Consider the following 21,841-nt stretch of genomic DNA (forward strand, 5'->3'; position numbering starts at 1 on the left):
CATCAACTGCACTAGCATTGCTGTTGGATCACACACTATACTTGCGCGTTTACCCAGCAGCTTTGATTCCATATTTGACATACCTCATGGCAGCAACTGCTCCAACCTCCATCGTCACCTATGGATGTCCTTAGCAAGACATATAACAGATAGTCACTTCCAGAGAAATCAACATAACAGGCAGTTATAACAAGAACAATATCAATGATAGAAGGGATATGTGAATGCTGCTTACCCCATACATGACCAGAGCATCGATTGTCGTCTCTCCATTCTCATCAGGACTCCCACCAGGCCCAACTGTCCCAATAATATGATTAGTAAAAAATTGCCGATCCTAGCTACGAATCCCATCAACATGCTTAGCAAAATTTCATTTGACAAATCCCAATATTAATATACACTTCATGTTCGAGCTAGGATTTCACCATTAGAAATTCACTCGTTAGTTATACAAATGTAATAGCATTTGAAGTTCCATTGCCTAGAAGAAGAAGCAACACTGAAATATTACTATTCCTAGTTTTCCAAGCACGTTCAAGATACTAACAATTAATTAATGTCGGTAGCTAACTGAATCATGTATCTCCATACCAATTAGAGAAGCAACACTTGCTCTTCTAATGCACACAAAATGTGACTACCCTATTCAGTGGATAAAAAAACTAAAGGGAAAATGTCTATTTACCCAAATTTAAGCTACATTAACCCCACTTACCCAAACATTTTATAAGATTACTCACTTACCCAACAAATAACATATATTTTGTCTTAATACCCAACTAAGTTTTTTTTTTTTTTGAGACAATTTTGCCCTCCTTCCCATTGTCACTAAGAGAGAAATCAACGGAGACTTGACCGGAGTCAGGTCAATTCTCGCCGGATTCCAGTCACCAGCCGCCGGATTCCGGTCACCGGTCACAGGCTGCCGGACTCCCGTCACTAGTGACGGTCGCCGGTGAAGGTCATCGGAGAATATTATTGCCCCATAATAAAAACATTATTGCCCCCTAATAATATGATTATTGCCCCCTAATAAAAACTTTATTGGGGGCCAATAATAGTATTATTACCCCTCAATAATAACATTATTGCCCCAGTAAAATAAATTTTTTTTTTTAATTAAATGGGGGCCAAAAGCCCAGCAAAAGAAAACAATCAGAAACTAGATACAAGGTATGCTCCTAAAACAAGGAGTTTCACACAAATCATCCAACAGAATAGTGATAACTTGTGGAGGAGGCTGCATCATGAAGTGCATTCCAATCTCAGAATCCAATCCAATCTTGGACAACACATCAGCAACCTTGTTTACTTCCCTGTAGATATGCTTTATTTCACACCTTCGAAACTCTCTTTGAAGAGCCTGACAACTATTAATCATAGACTTCAAAGGGTGCAGAGCATCCACACCATCATTCATCAACTTGACAAGGACTTCAGAATCAGATTCAACCAACACATGTTGATAATGAACATCAATAGACATTTTGAGACCAAGTAGGAGACCCCAGAATTCAGCTTGCAGCACAGTACCACACCCGGAGTTAGCAAAGAACCCACACAACCAAGACCCAGAATGATCCCTTACAACTCCACCAGCACTAATCATACCTGCATGATTTCTAGCACCATCAACATAAAGTTTAATCCAATTCATTGGGGGTTTCTCCCAATGCAAACTCACAGTAGTTCTTTGCACAGAGGGCAGACCACTAGTATTAGTAGTAGCCCATTCTTTGGCTGCATCAATAATGATTTTGCAGGGATTAAAAGGAACATGAAACTCACCATCAAAAATCGCCTTATTTCTCCATTTCCATATATACCAGCAACTAAAAATAAACACCGTACACCATTTAATGCCCCCATAACAACGAACATTACAATGGATGTTTGCAGCAAACCAGCCCTTCCAATCCAATTGCATGGCTCTAGAGATAGAATCCAGACATATAATACCATTCCAAACTCTCATAGCACTTAGGCAGTCTCTAAGGAGATGAAGGATAGACTCATCTTGACCATGACCAGTAAAATAAATTTAACCAATGCAAAAATCTCATCTTATACTCCATATACCAAATTTAACAAGATAGGCAAAAATAACTCATCGAAAAAAACAACATAGGCAAAAATATAGAGTCATGTGAGTGTGTAAATGAATACTAACTAAATAACTATGAATACGTGGAGCGTCAGGACTGAAAACCCGTGTGCTTCCACCACCTCATATATCGAGAAAACTAGAAAAGGAAACTAGAAAAGGATATAATGGCCAGAAGCTAATATGCTTGCTTGTTTCTCTGTTCCCCAACCAGCAGCCAATCTATATATGAACTTCCTTGGTACTAGAAACTTTCTACTTCTCTCTAAGGAAAAGAACATAACTCAGATCACAACCACCAGCCTCACCTACATTGCTACGTACAAACCAAATCATATACACAATCAAACCCACTGTAAATGAATTAAAGCACGTCCAAGCTACTGACCCAAGAGGTAAAATGCAAGATAGTTGAAGTCACTACCATCAAAATCACTGCCGATCCCTTCAGACCCGAACTTGGACACGAAAAATCTAGAACTAGCGCGTTTCTTGACGTCGACGACCCGAAATCTCCACCTAACGTCGGCAACATAGATCTCTGGTGTTTTTCCTTCTCTGATGCGACCTCGTCATACCGTTGTCGGAGCTGTTGAAGCAACTTGAGACCGAAAGGAAGGCCGACTAAGGAAAGCTACTTGCCAAAGGCTGTACTCGGCTACGAGCGACGACAATCCGGTTTGGAAGGAGACGCAAGTATAGATCCATCGGTCTGCGGTCGTGGTCTGAGTCGCCAGAGGCCTGGGTCGAGAGCCGGAGGTTAATGGCAGTGAGAGAGTGGCTTAGTAATTTTATAATTAAGCTTTGTCTAAAACAGTATTTTAGTTTTAAATGGAGTAAATGGGCACACTAATATGTTAGTGGAGTAAGTGGGTTCATATTAGCTCAAACTTGGGCATTTGGTCACGTTCCCAAAACTAAACTCAACATTTTCCATTGAATACTAATCAAATCATGGGCATGAGAACAGAAAAACTAATGACATTTTTCTCAACTCAAGTGAATCAAAGATTGAAGCTTTCACCTGTACCATCACATCTGAGTTCCTCACAAGTCGAACAGCCCTCAACAACTGCATCAACTGCAGAAAGTCCATTATCAACAACCCTCCAAGCAGCTCTGACAGCCTCTACGAAAGGCCAAGTGATCACCACCACAGGATATGGCCCAGAATTCAAAGTTTGGTGCCCTGTAACCTGATATCCCATGAAAAAGCAACCATCTTTAATCAAGCATACTTGTAATGAAGAAGCACGATAGAACTGTTTGAAATAGAATTGGGTCTTTCTGAAAAAAGCAAAAACAGTAAAGCTGATAGCTTTATCTGTGAAACTAAATTCTGTGATGTTGTATTTACCAGGAAGAGAAGTAAAAATGTAAGGGTCAAGAAACAGGTGGAGCTCAGAGTTTTGGTAGCCATGGAGTTTGGTGTTGATTGTTTTCATTTCAGAAGTTAAAAAGGTACTGCTATATTATCTAGACTGGGCTTTTATGACTGGGTTTGACTTGCTGGTGAAGAAGAAATTGCTAGTTCTGTACGAAAGTCAAAGCACCAACTCGTTTTAAAATGTGTACGAGTCTTAAACATGTAGCCACTAGTGTGGTAAGACATAAGTGACAATGTGACATGGAGCACTATGTGCCCATAGGATCTATAACTCAAATTAACATATTCTGAGTATAAATCGAGTAATTGTTCACAAACGGAGAGATTCAAATCTTTGTAAGTTTTTAAGAAGAGTTTGGCAAAACAGTATATATTTTCATAAGCCATACATTGGGGCATATGATCATATCGACAATGGCACTTGATCACCGCACGTGTTTTCACATACTACAATTTGGGATCATGGAATTATGAAAAGTTGGGTTAGAGAGAAATGGAGTTGATGTAGCACAGATGGACTCCTCTAATATTCTTTATTACTGAAAAGAAAATTAACAGGTATGATTGATTGGGGAAAAACAAAGGCAAATCGAAACATTCAAATAGTAGTTTCCATTCTTAATCTAAAAGACTAAAACCCTTCGTCCGTACTCACTACTCAGAATCGGGTGCTGCATCATTGCCATGACCTCCATCTATGAAGCTCTCAATGTGTAATTGGAAAACGTGTCATGACAGAGTTGATACTTATTCATGTAATCTATTTGAGTTAGATTCTTGTTACTCTGTAATAAGGCAGCCTATAAACTTGCCCAAGTTGCATTGACTAAGTTGTGAAGGGTCTTTGCACAATCTGATTCCTATAAGGAAAGAGAATCTTACAATTCGGAACACTTGTTGTAACTTGAGCAGTAGTAAGTTTTGAATGTAAAAACTTCTTCCTATCATCATAGAGACCATAAAAAGGATTCGAAAATCTCAGCAGCATGAACAAGAACAAATTTGGCATACAAATTCAAAACAAATTTGATATACAAATTCAAAGCTTTAGAATAACAGCTGTGCACAGGGCAACGAGAGAATGCCACCACCATGGAACCACTCGAAATAGTTTTACATGTTCATTTCTATTTAAATGATAGCCGGAGATCGTTTACACAATCAATCTAACACATGTAGACAAACAAGAAGTTTCTCATACATACGTTGAAGATGAATAAGCTTCACTGGAAAGGATCATTCACCATGGTAAAGTAACACATGTAGAAACACTACAGAGATCACACCAGCAAATCTATCACACATACAAAATCAAGAGTACTGAAGCAACGAGGGAACATGTCATTAATCACTTCCTTACTCTCTACAGCAAAGTACAAGAGGCACAACCACATATATAATAGCTATGCAGCAACGACTAATAGTTTAAAGCAAAAGCTTCTCTAAAACCAAAGAGATTGAGTGCTAAAGTACTTTACGCCAAAATGACAGCAGCCTAGAATAGTCCACCTAGAGTACTCCAAACAACATTACCATACTAAAGCACTTAACTAGGTAACTAAAATAATAGGAGAGACAATTATTTAAATAAGGCTTGGTTTACTTTTCCAACAGCCTCCCTTAAACCAAGCTGAGATCTTCAAACTTCATCATTCCCATTAGCTCCTTCAGCTTCAAGAAAGCAACTGTTTTCATAGACTTGGTAAATATATCAGCTACTTGATCTCCAGATGGACAATAGTGAACTGCAACCTCTATCATCTTCACCAAATCTCGAATATAATAATGCTTGACATGAATATGCTTTGTCCTTGATGCGCTTTGAAAGCAAGCGCATAATTTAACCCTGAAATGTCGTTAGTAATATAAGTAAGTAGGGATCGTTCTATTCCGGGGATTGAGGGTACACCTGTCATTGTCAAACAATTAAACAATTAAAATTAAAACAAAGTATAATATTCACAAATATATTCACAACTATAAACATTATTTACAAAAAAAGGGGGGGATTTTGTTTTTGGATTTTCGAAAATAAAACTAAGTTAACAAAATAATTAAAATGCAAAAACATAAAAATACGAGTGGAATGAGAGAACAAAGATCAAAATCGAAACATATGATTAAAATTGATTCAAACCCTAATATTGTTCATCTAAGTCATGAGAGAGGAGTTGATCATGTGAAACGTTAAAAGCAAACAATTTCCCATATTTTACTTTTCAATGCTAATTAATCTAAGTGAAAGTACCTAGATTAATCCTATTAAACATGCAATCAAACCCTAGAAAGCTAGTCAATCATGTCATGTTTAACGCATTAGACATAGAGAAAGGCTATCAACTCAAGTGTACAACTTAGTTATGGAAAAGTCCACCTAATTGCAATCCTCTTCAATTAAATTCGATTCTTGTCCAGAACCTTTACTACTTTTGATTCAAGTTACACAAAACGAAAAGTCGATTTCATGTTCTTAAACCTAGCACCAATTACATGCAAATCCTATAAGTGTCGACCCAAATAAGATAAACATATAAAAGTTTTCTGTAAAGCAAATTTAATCGAACAAACTCACATAAGCAACTTAGAATCACAATTATAGAATTCGAAAACTTTATTTAAACATAGAAATTGGGCTTAAACTTTGCCCTAAACGTTAGGTTAACTAGAAACAAGTTCATACGAAATCAAACAAGAAAAACAAAAGATCATTACAAGGAAAAAGAATGAATTACACCGTGAGGGGAGATGGAGATGGAGAGCTAGATGGTTGGATCTTGAATCTTGGAAGCAAGCCTTCAAGGTGGATGATGGAGGATATGATCTTCACGGCTCCTTCTTCTTCTTCCTCTCCTTGCTTGAAAACGCAGAACTTTGCAACTAGAGAATGGAGAAGGAAAATGGAAAGGAAATGGAGAGACAAAGAAGATGAAATAGATGAAGGAATTGGTTTAGGAAAATGGGAAGGAAATGGAGAGACAAAGAAGATGAAATGGATGAAGGAATGTGTTTTAGAATGAGAGGAGAAGGTGTTTATATAGGGAAGAAAAAGAAGAGTGGAAGAAAAATAATGAAAGTGGAGTATGAAAGTGATTTGTAAAATATGGAAAAGAAAGAGAAATGATGAAATGAAAGCAAAGCATGAAGGTGCAGCAACATGGAAGTGATGATGATCTATTAAAGAGATTGTAGAAAAAATATATCCAAGGAAAAAGAGAAAAGCATCTAGCTTTCTTCATGTGGGTGGGAAACATGAATATGTGGTGTTGAGCTGTTTTCAGGTAAGTTTCTTCCCCTTTATTCCTTCAATTATTTCTCCAACAAGACTTCATTATATGCCTTAGACTTCTTCATATGAAACGTTCCACTATGAGTGTAGATCATCCTGACAAATTTTCAGAGCTTCAATCCATGTGGTTGGGCCGGAAATGCTGCTGGACCTCTTACAGGTCCAGTTTTCCTGTTTTGCTTCTGTAGAAAATTGGGCTGATTGTTTGAAGGCATTCCACTCATATTTTTCTCTGGAACTCTTCATAAGAAATGATCATTTGGGTGTCTAGAATGGATATGGAGAGTTTCAGCTCATTTCGAGTTCATTTGGTCAGGTGGCCGCTCCTTCTTCCTTGCTTGGCTCTGATTCTCCTAGCCGGAGTAAGAAAATATTCAAGGTTGACTTTTTAGTGCATTTTCATTCTTCTCCATCATTTCTAGGTAATTATGGACGTAACACTCATTTCTTCTTCATCTACTCCAATGTACCTAAAATTAGAAATTAAGTTAAAAATCGATTCGTTAAGGAATAACTAAGCAAAATGTGAGGAATTAACATTTAAAATATCACATTAAAATGCGCCTATCAGTCCTCTCATGAAAAACTGGATTCTTTGACAATGAGATTGCTGAGTTATTATCACAGAAGATTGTTGCAGGATTTTTATGTTCTTGGTGCAAGTTTCCAAGAATTTGACGCAACCAAATTGCATGAGTAGCACACCTATTTGCTGCAACATACTTTGCTTTAGCTGATGAGCTACCACTTGTGCTACCACTTGTTGCTTCTTTGAAGACCAACATATAACACCAGAACCAATATCAAAAACTTAACTTGAGGTGCTCTTTGCCTTTTCATCTCTTGCCTAATCACTATCTGTGTATCCAACAAGTTCATTCAGATAGTGAGCTGCATAGAAAATACCATCACTTTGAGTTCCTTTGACGTATCTCAATATTCTTTTTGCTGCCTACATATGTGACTGACGAGGAGACTCCATAAATCTACTTATCAGTCCAACTCCAAATGTGATGTCAGGTCTAGTAGCCGTCAAGTAGCGCAAACTCCTAACAAGTTGCTTGTATCGTGTGGGATTAACAATCTCTCCACTGCCATCTTTCTTCAATTTCAATATCTGTTCAACTAGAGTTAAGATTGGGTTGCAAAACTCCATCTTAAAACGTTTGAGAATGTCTCCCGCATACTTCCTTTGTGAGATAAAAATCCCCTTCTCACTTTGCACCACTTCGATACCAAGAAAATTGGTCATCAACCTCATATCTTCTCAAAGTGAGATGCCAAAGCCTCCCTGATTTCTTCAACTAGATTTGGATTATTACCTGTGATAATAAGGTCGTCCACATACAAGCACACAATAACAACAACTCCTTGCAAATTAGCTTTAACATATAAAGTATGTTCATACGGACACCTTTTAAAATCATTCTCCACAAAGTAGGAATCAATTCGGATGTACCATGCCCTCGGAGATTGTTTAAGGCCATATAAAGCCTTTTTCAACTTATACACTTTCTCCGATTGGCCTTCCTTCACATAACCAAGTGGCTGCTCAAGATAGACTTCCTCCTCAAGAGTTCCATTCAAGAACGCAGATTTAACATCCATTTGAAATATCTTCCAACAATTATGAGCAGGAAGGGAAATCACCATTCTAACAGTATCAAGCCTAGCAACAGGAACAAAAACTTTAAGATAATCAATACCTGGTTTTTGCTTGTAGCCTTTGGCTGCCAATCTCGCTTTGAAGCAATCCACGTCTCCATTTGGCTTGTACTTTGTCTTATACACCCATTTGACTCCAATTGATGTCTTTCCTTCTGGAAGTGAAGTGAGCTCCCATGTGTCATTCTTTTCAATAGCATGAATTTCGTCATCCATTGCCTTAACCCAATGTTGTTGGCTACAAGCCTCATCGAAAGTAAGAGGATCACAATCAGCATACAAGGCAAAGTTGACAATGTCTTCATCTGATATGCTTCTCCTTGTAGTGTTCAACTCATAGTCTTTCAAGTATGGTGGCAAATGACGCTCACGTTGAGGCCTTGTTGATGCAACTTCTAGTGGAGACTCTGCTTCTGGAACTTGGTTAGCTGGAGATTGAGTTTCTGGATTGTTTACCTGCTGATCATCATCACTTAAATCATCTTCCAATGGAATGAATGTGGCTGGTATGTTTTCTTTTGAACACCAATCCCAAGCACTTTGCTCATCAAAAGTGACATCTCAACTCACTATTACTTTCTTTGTCTCCGGATTGTAAAGCTTGTAGCCCTTTGTTACCATGCTATATCCGATAAAAATGAACTTATAAGCTTTGTCATCAAGCTTCTTCCTTATGTGATCTGGAACATGAGCAAAAGCGATACATCCGAACACCTTCATATGTTGAATGTTGGGCTTCTGACCACTCCACACTTCATATGCAGTACTTCCATCAATGCTTCTACTATGAGACCTATTCAAAATGTACACTGCACAAGAAACAGCTTCTTCCCAAAAATACTTGGGCAAATTTTTAAATTTCAGCACGCATCTCACCATATCCATAATGGTTCTGTTTTTCCTCTCCGCTACGCCTTTTTGTTTAGGCATGTACCTGGCTGTTAGCTGGTGTTTAATACCATTTTTCTTCAAGAAGTCATCACAAACAATATATTCTTGGCCTCTGTCAGTTCTCAACACCTTTATTTTTCCTCTGCTTTACTTTTCAATATTAGCCTTGAAGACTTTGAATGTATCACATGCTTCAGACTTATTCTTCAAAATATACACCCATGTCTTCCTACTAAAATCGTCAATAAATGTGACGAAATATTTCCCACCACCATATGAAGGAACTTCAATAAAGCACAAGTCAGAGTGTATAATCTCAAGGGGCATTCGAGCTCTCAGAGTCTTCCCTTTCGGACAGATATCTCTATGGTTTTTTCCAAGAACACAAGTCTCACAAACTTGGTCTAGAACATGAATATGAGGCAATCCACAGACTAAATTCTTCCTTGCAAGAACATTTAAGCTATTGAAATTTAAATGTCCAAAACGCATAGGCCATAACCAATTATCACCATTTGCCATAGAACTAAAGCAAGGTAACTTATCATAATGCATATATAATGGAAACAAGTGATTAGGAGCAATGGTTATCTCTGCTATTAGTTTTCGTCGAGGATCTCTGATGGTGAAAACTCCTCTGAAAATTCTCATGTCATACCCCTTCTCTGATAATTGCCCCACACTAAGCAAGTTGTGACTAAGGCCTGGCACATAGTATACATCTGATATGGTGTTGTACATCCCATTCTTCAGCTGGATAGAAATCTTTCCCTTTCCTTTAACTAGCATTCTTGCAGCATTCCCAAAAGTTATCTCTGACCGTATTGACTCATTTAGCTCACAAACAACTTCTTGCGACCAGACATTTGATTGCTACAGCCTGTGTCCAGGTACCATGTGATCTGTTCATCATTGCTCATACCACTGAAAGCCATCAACAAAGTCTCTTCACTGTCATTGTTGTCCTCTACAAACTTGGCATGAAACTGCTTGTTTTCCGACCTTCTCAAGCTGCATTCATTCTTGTAGTGACCATATTCATGACAATTAAAGCACTTGACATTTGATCTATCTCTTCCTTGACTCCAATGAAAGCCCATTCCTCGTCCTCTTCTTGCTCCAAATCTGCCCTGTGAACCTCTCTTGTAACTTGAGTTTTGATTCTTCTGAGTTGAGCTTGACTCACCATGGGACGGCCAATTTTTCTCCTTTTTGAAGCTTAATTGAGTCTGGAATGCTTCTTCAATCGCCGTTTCCGACTTCTCATTCAGCCTTTGTTCATAGGCCAGCAAGGAACTCATTAAGTCATCCACCGTCATAGCATTAAGGTCGAGTCACTCAATGGCTGTGACCTTTCCTTCAAATCGCTCCGTCAAGGTTCGAAGAATTTTCTCCACAATCTGGAGTTCTTTGATAACCTCCCCATTGGCCTTCATTTGATTGACAATGACTAATGTTCTTGCAAAGTAATCGGAGATACTTTTTTTTTTCTCCATCTGAAAAAGCTCGAATTGTCGTTGTAGAGTCTGCAATCTCACCTTCTTCACTTTATCTCTTCCCACAAAGGTATTGATCAGATAATCCCAGGCCTCCTTCGATGTGGTAACATGTGCAATCTTCTCATAGACTTCAGAATCAATTTCTCTATAAATATACATCAGGGCTCTGCTATATTTCTTCATGTTTCGAATCAGTTCCTCCCTCTGATTTTGTGTGAGATTTGCTTGGTATCAACGATCTGTAAACCCATTGATCTCCACCTCTGTATACTCCATTATTTTGAAGAAGAGCTCCATATGCGATCTCCAATTCTAGAAGTTCCCTTTCCCATCATCCCTTTCCCATCAAATTTACCAACTGGGCATTGAGGAAAATCATTCCCTCGGTTTGCCATCGATCGCTACACCTGCTCTGCTATACCTGCTCTGCTGTACTAGCTCTAATACAAGATGTAGAAACACTACACAGATCACCAGCAAAACTATCACACAAACACAAAATCAAGAGTACTGGAGCAACGAGGGAACGTGTCATTAATCACTTCCTTACTCTCTACAGCAAAGTACAAGAGGCACAACCACATATCTAATAGCTATGTAGCAACAACTAATAGTTTAAAGCAAAAGCTGCTCTAAAACCAAAGAGACTGCATGCTAAAGTACTTTACGCCAAAAGGACAACAGCCTAGAATAGTCCACCTAGAGCTCCAAACAACACTACCATACTAAGCACTTAACTAGGTAACTATTACAATAGGAGAGACGAATTAAAAAAAAAAAAGTATACTACTTCTCTCTAGCCGCCGCGTTCTACCCAAGCGCCTTCTCTAGCTTTTCAAGAGCGCTCGTTCGGCAGGCCCAGCGACATTGCCGGCCTTTTGGTCATGGTGATGCTACGGTGCTGCTGGACGGGTGGTGACTACAGAGTTGATGGTGGTTCTTGGGTTTCTCGACGGGGAAGAAACCAACTTGTTTCACAGGCGTTTCATCCTTTTTCGAACCTCTTTGGCAGCGTTTGCAGGTCACGGCAGAGTTCCGGGGACGGTGGTTGGAGACTGTGGAGGCGCTTGTTGGTATCCAGTAAATGGCAGGGTATATTGGGTGGTCGTACCCAATCGTATCGGACCTGGTGGGCATCCCGATTTGGTTACTTGGATGGCAACGGCAATGGGAGGTGGCTATCCTGGAAGGGCGGCGATGGGGGACGTGGCTGCTGCTCCGGCATACATGCTGCAGGGGGTGGAGATGGGTTTGGGCCTAGTTGTTCTTGTTGGGCTTCGTTCTTGGGCTAGGTTCTCCTTTAGACCATGATTGAGCTACTAGTCTAGCAATTTTTTTTTTTCTAGTTTTTTCTCTAAGCCTTTTCTAGTGTTCTAGTGGTTTTATCCCAATCTAGTTTAGTTTTGCCTGCAAATGGATTTGACTCTTTGTCGACTTAATTCTTAGTGTCTCTAATTGTACACCAATTGAGATCTCTAGGCGACTAGATTTACTATAAAGGAGAGTTAGGTTGTGAGGATTTGGGTCCTTTTGTTTTTTAGGCCCGAATAAGCGAGCTCATGTGTTAGCAATGAGGGTTATCGGTCAATTTGCTTGGCGGCTTGTGCCATTTATGATTTTGATATGAGACAAAAATTGATATAACGTGCCTTCTGGCCATGAATAAGTAATGAAATTATCTAATCCTTAAAAAAAATTACAATAGGAAAGACAATTATTTAAATAAGGCTTGGTTTACTTTTCCAACAAAACACCTGAACCAAAAGAGGAACATTCCACGAATCATAACAAGTTATATTCGACATGATAGCAAATAAACTGGACTTTGCAAATAAATGGAGAATTCATTTTCAAATAAACATATTTCAATTTTTTCGTTTCTGATTTAATTCCAAACTTACACTTTTGTTTAGAAATATAAAGGTAAAACAACGTAAATAGATTAATTAAGAAATCAAATACAGGATCGAGGATGTGAAACGCTCTGAAAGTCAGAACATTGCAATTAGGGGTGGGCACTTGAACCCGAAATCCCGAACCCGAACCGGTCCCGTACCGAAAACTAACGGGACGGGACGGTTTGAAATCCTGAAAATTAACTATTTGGTCCCGTCCCGACCCGTCCCGTTTTAACGGGACGGGCTTCGGTATGGCTTGTTGGAATCCCGTAAAGACCCGTCCCGTCCCGAAGTGTATATTTATATATTTATTCCTCTAGATTCTCACTTCTTTTCTGTCTTACCTCTCTCCTTCGCCTCCTCCTTTTCTGTCTCAGGTCTCTCTCCCTCACACTTTATTCCACTTTCCACTTTCCACTTTCCACTTTCTTTTCTTTATTATATATATCTCTCTCTCTCACATCCACGTTCATCCATTCTGCTATCTCCCCCTCTTTCTTTATTCCACTTTCTTTTCTTTTTTAGATCTCTTTCTTTCTCCTCCATGTTCATCCCTTCTCTGGCTCCCCCCCCCCCCCCACGGCCTCATCACCGTTTATTCACTTTCTTTTCTCTCTTATCTCTCTCTCTCTCTCTCTCTCTCTCTCTCTCTCCCTTCCATGTTCATCCCTTTTCTGGCTCTCTCTCACTCACCCTTTATTCAGCCTCTCTTTTTCAGATAGTCTCTACCCTCTAGACATCACCACCATACCACTGCACGTCTGCACCTTCGACATCCTCTGCCCACTCTAGACATCCAGTTGAATTCGGTGGCACAACAATCATCGCACCACCCACGTCTGCACCTTTTCTTTGAGTTGCAGCTTGTGTAGAAATGCAAAACAGGGAAATTGCAGGAAACCTATTTTTTTTTTTTTTCTTTCTTTCTTTCGGGATGTCCCGGTCCCGTCCCGATCCCGATCCCGGCCCGGTCCCGTTCGGGTTCGGGATGGTCAGGATCAATTCTCAAAAAGTGCCATAACCGTCCCGTCCCGTCCCGAGTTTTATTTCCGGGTCCGGGACCGGGATCACCAGAATTTCGTCCCGACCCGTCCCATGCCCAGCCCTAATTGCAATTGTAATGGCAAGATACATAACTAACAAATTGGATTGCATTTTGAGAGCTAAGTTTCTTTGACATGGCTCGATAGAGCTGATATTGTTTCCATAGATACAAAACTACAAATCAGTGTATCGCAAACCTCTTGAAAAGGCTGGAATTGAGAATCCAAATATCATATTCTTGGTACTATATATGAAGCAAATGTATTGATAAGATTGACCCCTAAGCCGACTTTGAGGAGCAAGGGAAGGTAGGTCTCTGAATGAACCACTGCTGCTTGCCTATGGTGGAGATGAACTCCAGGTGTGTCATATAATTTCTGCAGATGATAGAAGGTTACTCCACTAAATACTGAAAGGCCATTGGTAAAATACAGATACCCTGGCATACCCCTCCTCCTAAGAAAGCATTGATTTGAATTGGACCCAAGGAAGTTCCAGGAACAGTAGATTGTATTGGTTTGTACTTTTGCGCTGATGCAGCAACTGGATCCTTTTCTGCCATCAGTTATGGTGTCACAGTACTAACAAGAAGTCAGTTTCAAAAGAAGAATGACTCATTTAGCAAATTTAAACCTGGCATTTATATTTCTGAACAGAATTGCTATAAACTTCATGTCAACCAAAGGCAACAAAACATGAAAGGATGTCAACTTATGAACTTACTCAGTAAAGCACTCATAAAAGCTTATTTCCCAACATTTGCGTAGCCCTACAGAAAAATGTAATATAAACTGTCAGAGATGCAAAAGAGTTTTAATAGGTCAAACCAAGTAAGCACCAACTAGAGGATAAGCAATTCAGAAGGCAAAACAAGACAATGACAACTCTTTTGTTTTTCCCCCTTTACAATCATATCTCCATGGCTGAGCAAGACACCAGAGGTAGCTCATCAGGACTTGAGACAACTCCTTACATCTTCGCCATTGGCACACACAGATCTTTTAGACAAGTAGCAATCCATTATAGAGAATTTGAAGAACTGAATTTGAAAATGGCAAGGAACAAAAGGAACTCTATGACTGAAATGATGATTATTATTCTTTTTCTTCTGAGATTTCAAATGAAAATCAGCAACATCACTTGACTGTGTGTGAAGCTTTTCATGCAAAAAATACCCTTGGAGAAGTATGTGCTGATTCAAAAGCTTTTAACCATACAATCAACAGGTTAATATCTAAAATGTGAAGTCATATTTTGAGAATCAATCAAATTCATAGCATTTCACGAAAACCACACACTCCAAATGCAGGGGCATCAAGTAAAAAACTCCTCAGGTTCTGAAAAGTGCTAAATTCACTTGATAAAATTACATACTCAGTACTAAGTAAACTTCCAGAATTCCCACCAAGAAGCTCACCATAACATCCACGTCCCGTCCCTGCACCAAAAAACAGCCAAAGAACTCAGTTTGAAGTTCATGTAAATGACAGAAATTCATATTCCATTTCATTCAACAGAAATGTGTAATCCTATTTATTCTGCTGGCTATATTTTCTAACTGATATCAATGGCTTTAGTCAGGTTAATGAATTTCACACATGCACACATGCATAAACTGAGAAGTAAATACCTTCTTCTTCTTTTGAATCTCTAATGCAACTCCAGCTACTCCAACCAAAGACTTTGAACTCGTCAGATGAACACTCATAACACTGCCAAGAAGCACTCAACGAGACTTTTAGATTGATACTGTATGCATAAGTAAAAGCATGGCCAAGGAAACAAATCTTACTTAAGCTTCTTCTTTACGGTGGCCTCCACAACCCAATCACCAATACAATTAAAATCAGTCCCCTTGGCAAGTAAATCAACCTAAAATTAGAAAGTCCAATTAGAAAGTAGCATGCATCAATGTCACGTTACATAAGTATTAATGAGCTGCTTAAGAACCTTAGTAATGACTAATATCATGGGATTTGCACCGAGCCAAAAATCTACCATTGAAGTCCACAATATCAACCTACATTCCACAATACAAAACTAACAAATTGAATTGCATTTTGAAAGCTAAGTTTCATTGACAAACCTCGACAGAGCTGATATTGTTTCCATAGATACAAAGCTACAAATCAGTGTATCACAAACTTACTGGAAAGGCTGGAATTGAGAATCCAAATATCATATTCTGTGGAGGAGGAAAAGGATGTGCTCTACAGTTTTGAGCATAAGCAGACCTGCAGATGGAACAAATATTAAGTTATAATAGAGCTAAGTTTGACAAGCTTCTTCAACATGTTAGCTTTCAACATGTTATAATAGGAAGTTTGACAAGCTAGCTTTCAACATGTTCCCTCACTTTTCTACATGTTTGATAACATTATCATCAGTGGGGATGTTGTCTGAAATTACAAGTTCGAACCTGGAAACCACTAGATCGAGGAGCTCTTAATTCGTACACAAGGGATGTGTGCTATCTTGGGCCTGTATCGTCCTTTGCATCTCTCTTCAAGTAGAGGACACTCAATAATCTCAAGTTGCGCAAGTGAAAGAGGCAGGCCCTTCTCTGGAATGGTTGTAAGCTTCGGACAGTTCCAGATTTCAAGAGTTTCAAGAGAGGTGAGGAATTGAAAGTCCTTGCTCAGTTTCTTTAGATTTGGGAAGCCTTGAATTATCAATGTAACAAGAGATCTGGGGAGCAGCATCTCCTTCTCCTTCGAATTCTCACCAGGTGGAAAGCACACCAGACCTAGATCATCTTTACCCCATAGAGTCAATTCTCTCAAAGATGTGAGTATGTGCAACCCCTGAGATTCCATCAGCGCCTTACAATTCTTGATCTTGTAAATTTCAAGTGATGTTAGGTTGGGGGGAAAGGTAGGAGTAGTCAAACCTTCACAGTAATCAATCGTCAAAACCTCAAGATTATTAGAGTGCATCATGTCTCTCAGCAAGTGTGCCACCACCAACTTCTCGCAAGCTTCGATATTCATCACTCTTGGCCACACACTCAACCTCGGCAACGAAACCAGACTTTGACATTCCCAAATATATAATGACTGAAGATTGGTGAGGTGGCACAGTCCCTCAGGTAAGGATTTAAGGTTTGGGCATGTTGTGATATGAATTTCTTCGAGTTGACAGGTGTCATCGAGGAACCTCTCGGTTATTAACTCCAGCTGTTCACAATCCCATATGCGAAGCTGTTTAAGGGCCCTGGATAATTGGGGTTTGCATAATAACGATAACAGAGATGGACAGTTCCTTATCTGCAAATACTCGAGACAATAAGACGAACAAGAGCTGTCCACCACCACCTCCTTTTTCTCTATCAATGATTTTAATTTCTCACATTCCCGAATCCCTATTCTTCTCAGGCTTGGAGCAATCTGGTATTTTGCAAAGTGCAAAAGAGAATCGCAGTTCTGAACTTCTATAACTTTAAGACAAGGTGGCAGACCAGCATCCGGAAAAGAAACAAGACTTGAACATCCCTTTATGTGAAGCTCTTGAAGAGATGTAAGGTGATGCAATCCTTCTGGCACCTTCAAAAAGGTTCCACACTTGCTCAATTCTAGACGTTTAAGCTTGCAATCCAGTATTTGCAATTGCACCAACTGCTCTGCTTCTTTCCCTAGCTTTTCAACAAGTGCAGAGTTGTCTTCAATATACAAACTACCAAGAGAAATCAAGTGTTGCAGTAATCTATCCTCATGCTGAAAGGAACATGTCAGCTCCTCACAACCAGTAATATTCAACTCTTTAACATTTTTCAAGCTTTTCATGAACGCCTCTGTTTGGAATCTCAACTCTGAAATATTTGAAAATGTCAACTTGTCTAAGAGAGCTGGACTTGTGTCGCAAACCACCATCTTGCAATTTTTTATGTTTGATTCATGAAGCTGTTTATAATTGGATATTGAAATCACCAGTTCCTCACATCCACATATCTCCAGCTGTGCTAATGAATCAAGCTTCTTCGGTAAACTACCCTCCAATTTGGGGCAGCCCTTGATGGAAAGCTTTTCTAGGCCAGAGAAAACCCCAACCCCCTCATTTTGTTGGCAAGGAGACCACTTCTTCCAATATTTCAGATTCTGAAACTTAAGGGTCTCTAAAGCTTGAAACGGCAAGTTACCTTCTCCATAAAACCCATGACCAACGCTTTCCACTGCATCCATTTCTTGTATATAAAGTTCTTTGAGATAAGGCAATTGTCCGAATGGTGGCAAGAATTGACAATGATGACAACGTTCTAACCTTACACGCACCATATTAAAGAATGAAGGGTCTCCAATCCATGTTGAAAATTTCAATCCGTCATAACCCTCGATGGTGAGCTCTTTGAGCTTGGTATGAGGTTGTAACATGGCAAGCACATGGTCTGCAATTTCTGTTGAGTCACTTGAAGAAGACCACGAAAGAAACAGAGCTTCAAGCCTTTCCTTGCTCTTTAAGCTGGCACTTCTAGCATCCTCGACACAAACCACATTCTCTAGTCTTGAGAGGTGCAATTTCCCTTGCAGATGCAACAATGACCCAATCTCTCTTACTCTTAATCCACTACCTTTGCCAATAACAAAATTAGACACTGTTTGGAGATTAGTCAATCGACCAAGCTGAGGAGGCATTTCTTCCAATGAAAATGTATCTGAATTGATGAGATGACGCAAATTAACTAGATTCCTCATGCTTGTGGGTAGTGCCTTCAACTGATAACAACCATGTAATATCAATGTCTGCAAGTTGTAAAGAGTGGCTGTTGAGTCCGGCAAACTTCTTATTCGAGTGTGAGAAAGATCAAGATACCGTAGATGCTTCAATTTACCAATTGTATTTGGCAGCTCGGTCATTTGATATCCATTCAAAGAGAGCAGCCGTAAGTATTGGAGTTTGGGCAATAAATCAGAAGTGACCTTCAGAGCCAGATAATCAACGTGGAAATCTGAAAGTGAAAGTGGTAAGAATGTTCGCAAACATATAGCCTCATAATAGACCTCAAACTTTTTAACCCCATCTTGGTGACCACGAATGTAAGACGAATGACGAACCTTGGGCAAACATCTAGAGTCATAATTATGCATATCCTCCAATCTAGAACATGAATTTCCTGCAGCCCAACGTGCCAAATCAGTAACGAGGTCATGCATTATGTATCGCGACTTTCGTTTGCTTGACTTCTGAAATAATGACCTAGACACCAACTCTTGAAAATACTGCCGGCCCAACTCTTCTATTTGTTTATTTTGTTCTGGTAGCTGCGGAATCAAACCCTCTGCCATCCACAACAGGATCAATTGCATCTCTCCAAATTCATAATCATTTGGAAGTATTGCGCAGTACGTGAAACACCGTTTTAAATTTGAAGGGAGATAATGATAGCTCAATTTCAATGCCGGAAGGATGTCCGCCATCTGATCGGATAGATTCCACATCTTGTGGTCTAATATTTCTTCCCATTCGTCTACTCTTTTACAACGTAAAAGACCACCAAAAGTTCTTGCAGCCAACGGTAAGCCATTGCATTTTACAACAATTTGCTCTTTGAGTAACTCAACATTTTGGGGTCTGTCGTTTACGGGTGCATGTTGCTTAAAGATTTTCCAACAATCCTCTTTTGATATTAACCCCAAATTATAAGGGCTAGTGTCTCCCATCATGTTTGCGACATTTGCATCGCGTGTAGTCACTATGATCCTACTTCCTGCTGCTCCAGCACGAAAGGCAGACTGCAGTGTTGTCCATTGATCATAGTGACATGTATGCCAGACATCATCTAGAACAATTAAAAACTTCTTGCTAGCCAATTCCTTACTTAACTTCTCCTGAATTGAATTAAGCTGCTTGAAATCCTCAACATGAGCTGACGTGACTGATTCAAGAATTGCTGTTGTCACCCTCACAAGGTCAAAATCGTCAGACACAGACACCCATCCCTTAGGGTAAAACTGTGCAGTTGCAGTATCGTTGAATATATGTTTTGCGAGTGTTGTCTTTCCTATTCCAGGCGTACCAACAATGGCAACTACTTGATAATTCTGAAAAATGCTGGTACTATGCTCTTCTTTTGACAGCAATTTATCAACAATAAGTGCTTTTGCTTCATCCCTTCCGATCACAGGTCCATCTAGTTGAGAAGTAGTTTGTGGCATTTTCCATGGCTTGGTAGACAATCCAAGTTTCTTCAGACCAAACTGCTTTTCTAGAGTAGTTATCTCTTCTAGTTTATCACTTATCTTCTTGATTTCTGAGTTCACACTAAAATTGAACTTGGGTTTAGAGAGGTAGCTGATCCATGAATTACTTGTGCTTCCTTGTTGTCTTTCTATCCTTCGCTTCAGCAATTTAGTATCAAATATGTCCAATATGTCTTGAACATCGTAAGCCAAATCACTGAGATCATCTAGCCATAGTTTCACTGCTCTTTGTGTTAGTTGCTTCTCCTCCGCATCACTCAGCACCGCGTCAATTGCAGTCAACGTTCTTCTCCATTTCTCCAGCACCTTTTTGTCGACCCCCTTAAGGTGTCCGAAGTACTCAATGACCTCGCGATCCGCCAACTTCTCAAGCAGCACCGAGAGAAATGCCGCAAGAACAGCCTCTCCCATCGTTTTTTTTTTTTTTGTACGATAGTATTCAAAACTGCAGAAAGTGAAACTAGTAGTTAATTAAGGTGCAAAGTAGTCTAGCTGATGCATGTACGCGGAAATTAGTTTAAAAGAAAGAGATGGATATTAATTTGCAAGATCGGTAAACACTTACATGAAAGTTGATTCTTCTGTAAGATCACAACTGAATTGCAACGTTAATTCTTCCACAAAGTGAGCCAAGTCTCTTCGATCATGATCGTGACAGACTTGCAACGTAGTTAATTAAGGTGCAAAGTAGTCTAGCTGATGCATGTACGCGGAAATTAGTTTAAAAGAAAGAGATGGATATTAATTTGCAAGATCGGTAAACACTTGCATGAAAGTTGATTCTTCTGTAAGATCACAACTGAATTGCAACGTTAATTCTTCCACAAAGTGAGCCAAGTCTCTTCGATCATGATCGTGACAGACTTGTTGCAGATCTGATTCCAGCTACTGCACAAATTAGTAAGTGGAACCATTTTAGTTAGATCATAATCGAATGCTAACTATTATGCAAATGTGAATATTTATTGGTGCATGGAAATACTACATACATAAAAATTAAAACGGAATGGAAAATAATGGATTCAAGAAGAGCTTACATGGAAGTAAGTTCTAATGATGATCAAAGATTATCTGAATCCAAATTCAAGAAGCGCTTTCTGCAGATGAATAATGCAAACAATGTACTGCGTATAGATCAAGTATCAATGGACAGCAGCTCCTTTGGCCAAAAGTATAGTCATGAAAACAACTTGCATGCACTTTCCTAGAGAAGTCACTGAAACAAAGCTGAGCCACACAACACAAATGATGAGAAAATGCCAATTAAAAGTCTAGACCTGTAAATGGACCGGATTTGGATCGCTCCGTTAATCCGGCAGATAATTAATAGTTCGATCCAAATCTGTATCCGTCGGATTAACAGATACCCAGATCCGCTAATCCGACCCATTTATAATTTCAAATATTTTAAAATTTTAAATAATAATATTAAATTTATATCATGATACCTCATAAGATATTAATAAAATATTAAAATAACATGAAAAGTATTACCAAAAGTAGAATTACATTATCAAAATTCTTAATGCTTCTTGGAATCTTGAGTGATGGACTGTCCCTTAGATTTCTGCAAAAATTTCTAATACTAAATTCTTAATATTTTATATTATATATATTTTTAAATAATAATATATTAATAAAATATAATATTTTATTACTACCAAAACGGGTCGGATCATTAACGGATCGGATCGACCTAAATCCGTATTTAATCCGTTAAATAAATGGGTTAACAGATTATGATCATTAACGGATCAACGGATCGAAATTTTCGATCAAAACCCGTCTAATAGCCACGGATCTGGAGCGGGTCCGGATCAAAATCCTGTCAATTTACAGGTCTACCTAAACATTTTAAATTTTCGATTAT

At 39.1% G+C, this 21,841-nt stretch overlaps 2 protein-coding genes across 7 annotated transcripts; both read right to left on the reverse strand.

Annotated features, from left to right (window-relative positions):
• Positions 1–13,877: 13,877 nt before the first annotated feature.
• LOC121050675 (NO-associated protein 1, chloroplastic/mitochondrial-like) lies at positions 13,878–16,006 on the reverse strand. 6 transcript variants are annotated; one of them, XM_040511523.1, is made up of 7 exons: positions 15,927–16,006; positions 15,728–15,817; positions 15,570–15,649; positions 15,413–15,489; positions 15,195–15,217; positions 14,501–14,545; positions 13,878–14,358 (listed from the first exon to the last, which is right to left on the reverse strand). In XM_040511523.1, exons 1-6 carry the CDS (start codon positions 15,957–15,959, stop codon positions 14,513–14,515), a joined length of 336 nt encoding a protein of 111 aa, XP_040367457.1. In that variant the 5' UTR covers positions 15,960–16,006; the 3' UTR covers positions 13,878–14,358; positions 14,501–14,512. The 6 variants fall into 6 exon arrangements, with proteins under 6 accessions (XP_040367457.1, XP_040367455.1, XP_040367447.1 ...); XM_040511521.1 differs by having other exon boundaries at positions 13,878–14,344; positions 15,927–15,998; XM_040511513.1 differs by having other exon boundaries at positions 13,878–14,344; positions 14,501–14,568; positions 15,152–15,217; positions 15,927–15,987.
• Positions 14,947–20,628, reverse strand: LOC112194409 (putative disease resistance RPP13-like protein 1). The gene is made up of 4 exons (XM_040511478.1): positions 20,537–20,628; positions 16,197–20,416; positions 15,408–16,011; positions 14,947–15,215 (listed from the first exon to the last, which is right to left on the reverse strand). Exon 2 carries the CDS (start codon positions 20,380–20,382, stop codon positions 16,207–16,209), a length of 4,176 nt encoding a protein of 1,391 aa, XP_040367412.1. The 5' UTR covers positions 20,383–20,416; positions 20,537–20,628; the 3' UTR covers positions 14,947–15,215; positions 15,408–16,011; positions 16,197–16,206.
• Positions 20,629–21,841: the final 1,213 nt, after the last annotated feature.

Source organism: Rosa chinensis, chromosome 1 (assembly GCF_002994745.2).
Source record: "Rosa chinensis cultivar Old Blush chromosome 1, RchiOBHm-V2, whole genome shotgun sequence".
Lineage (NCBI taxonomy): Eukaryota > Viridiplantae > Streptophyta > Magnoliopsida > Rosales > Rosaceae > Rosa > Rosa chinensis.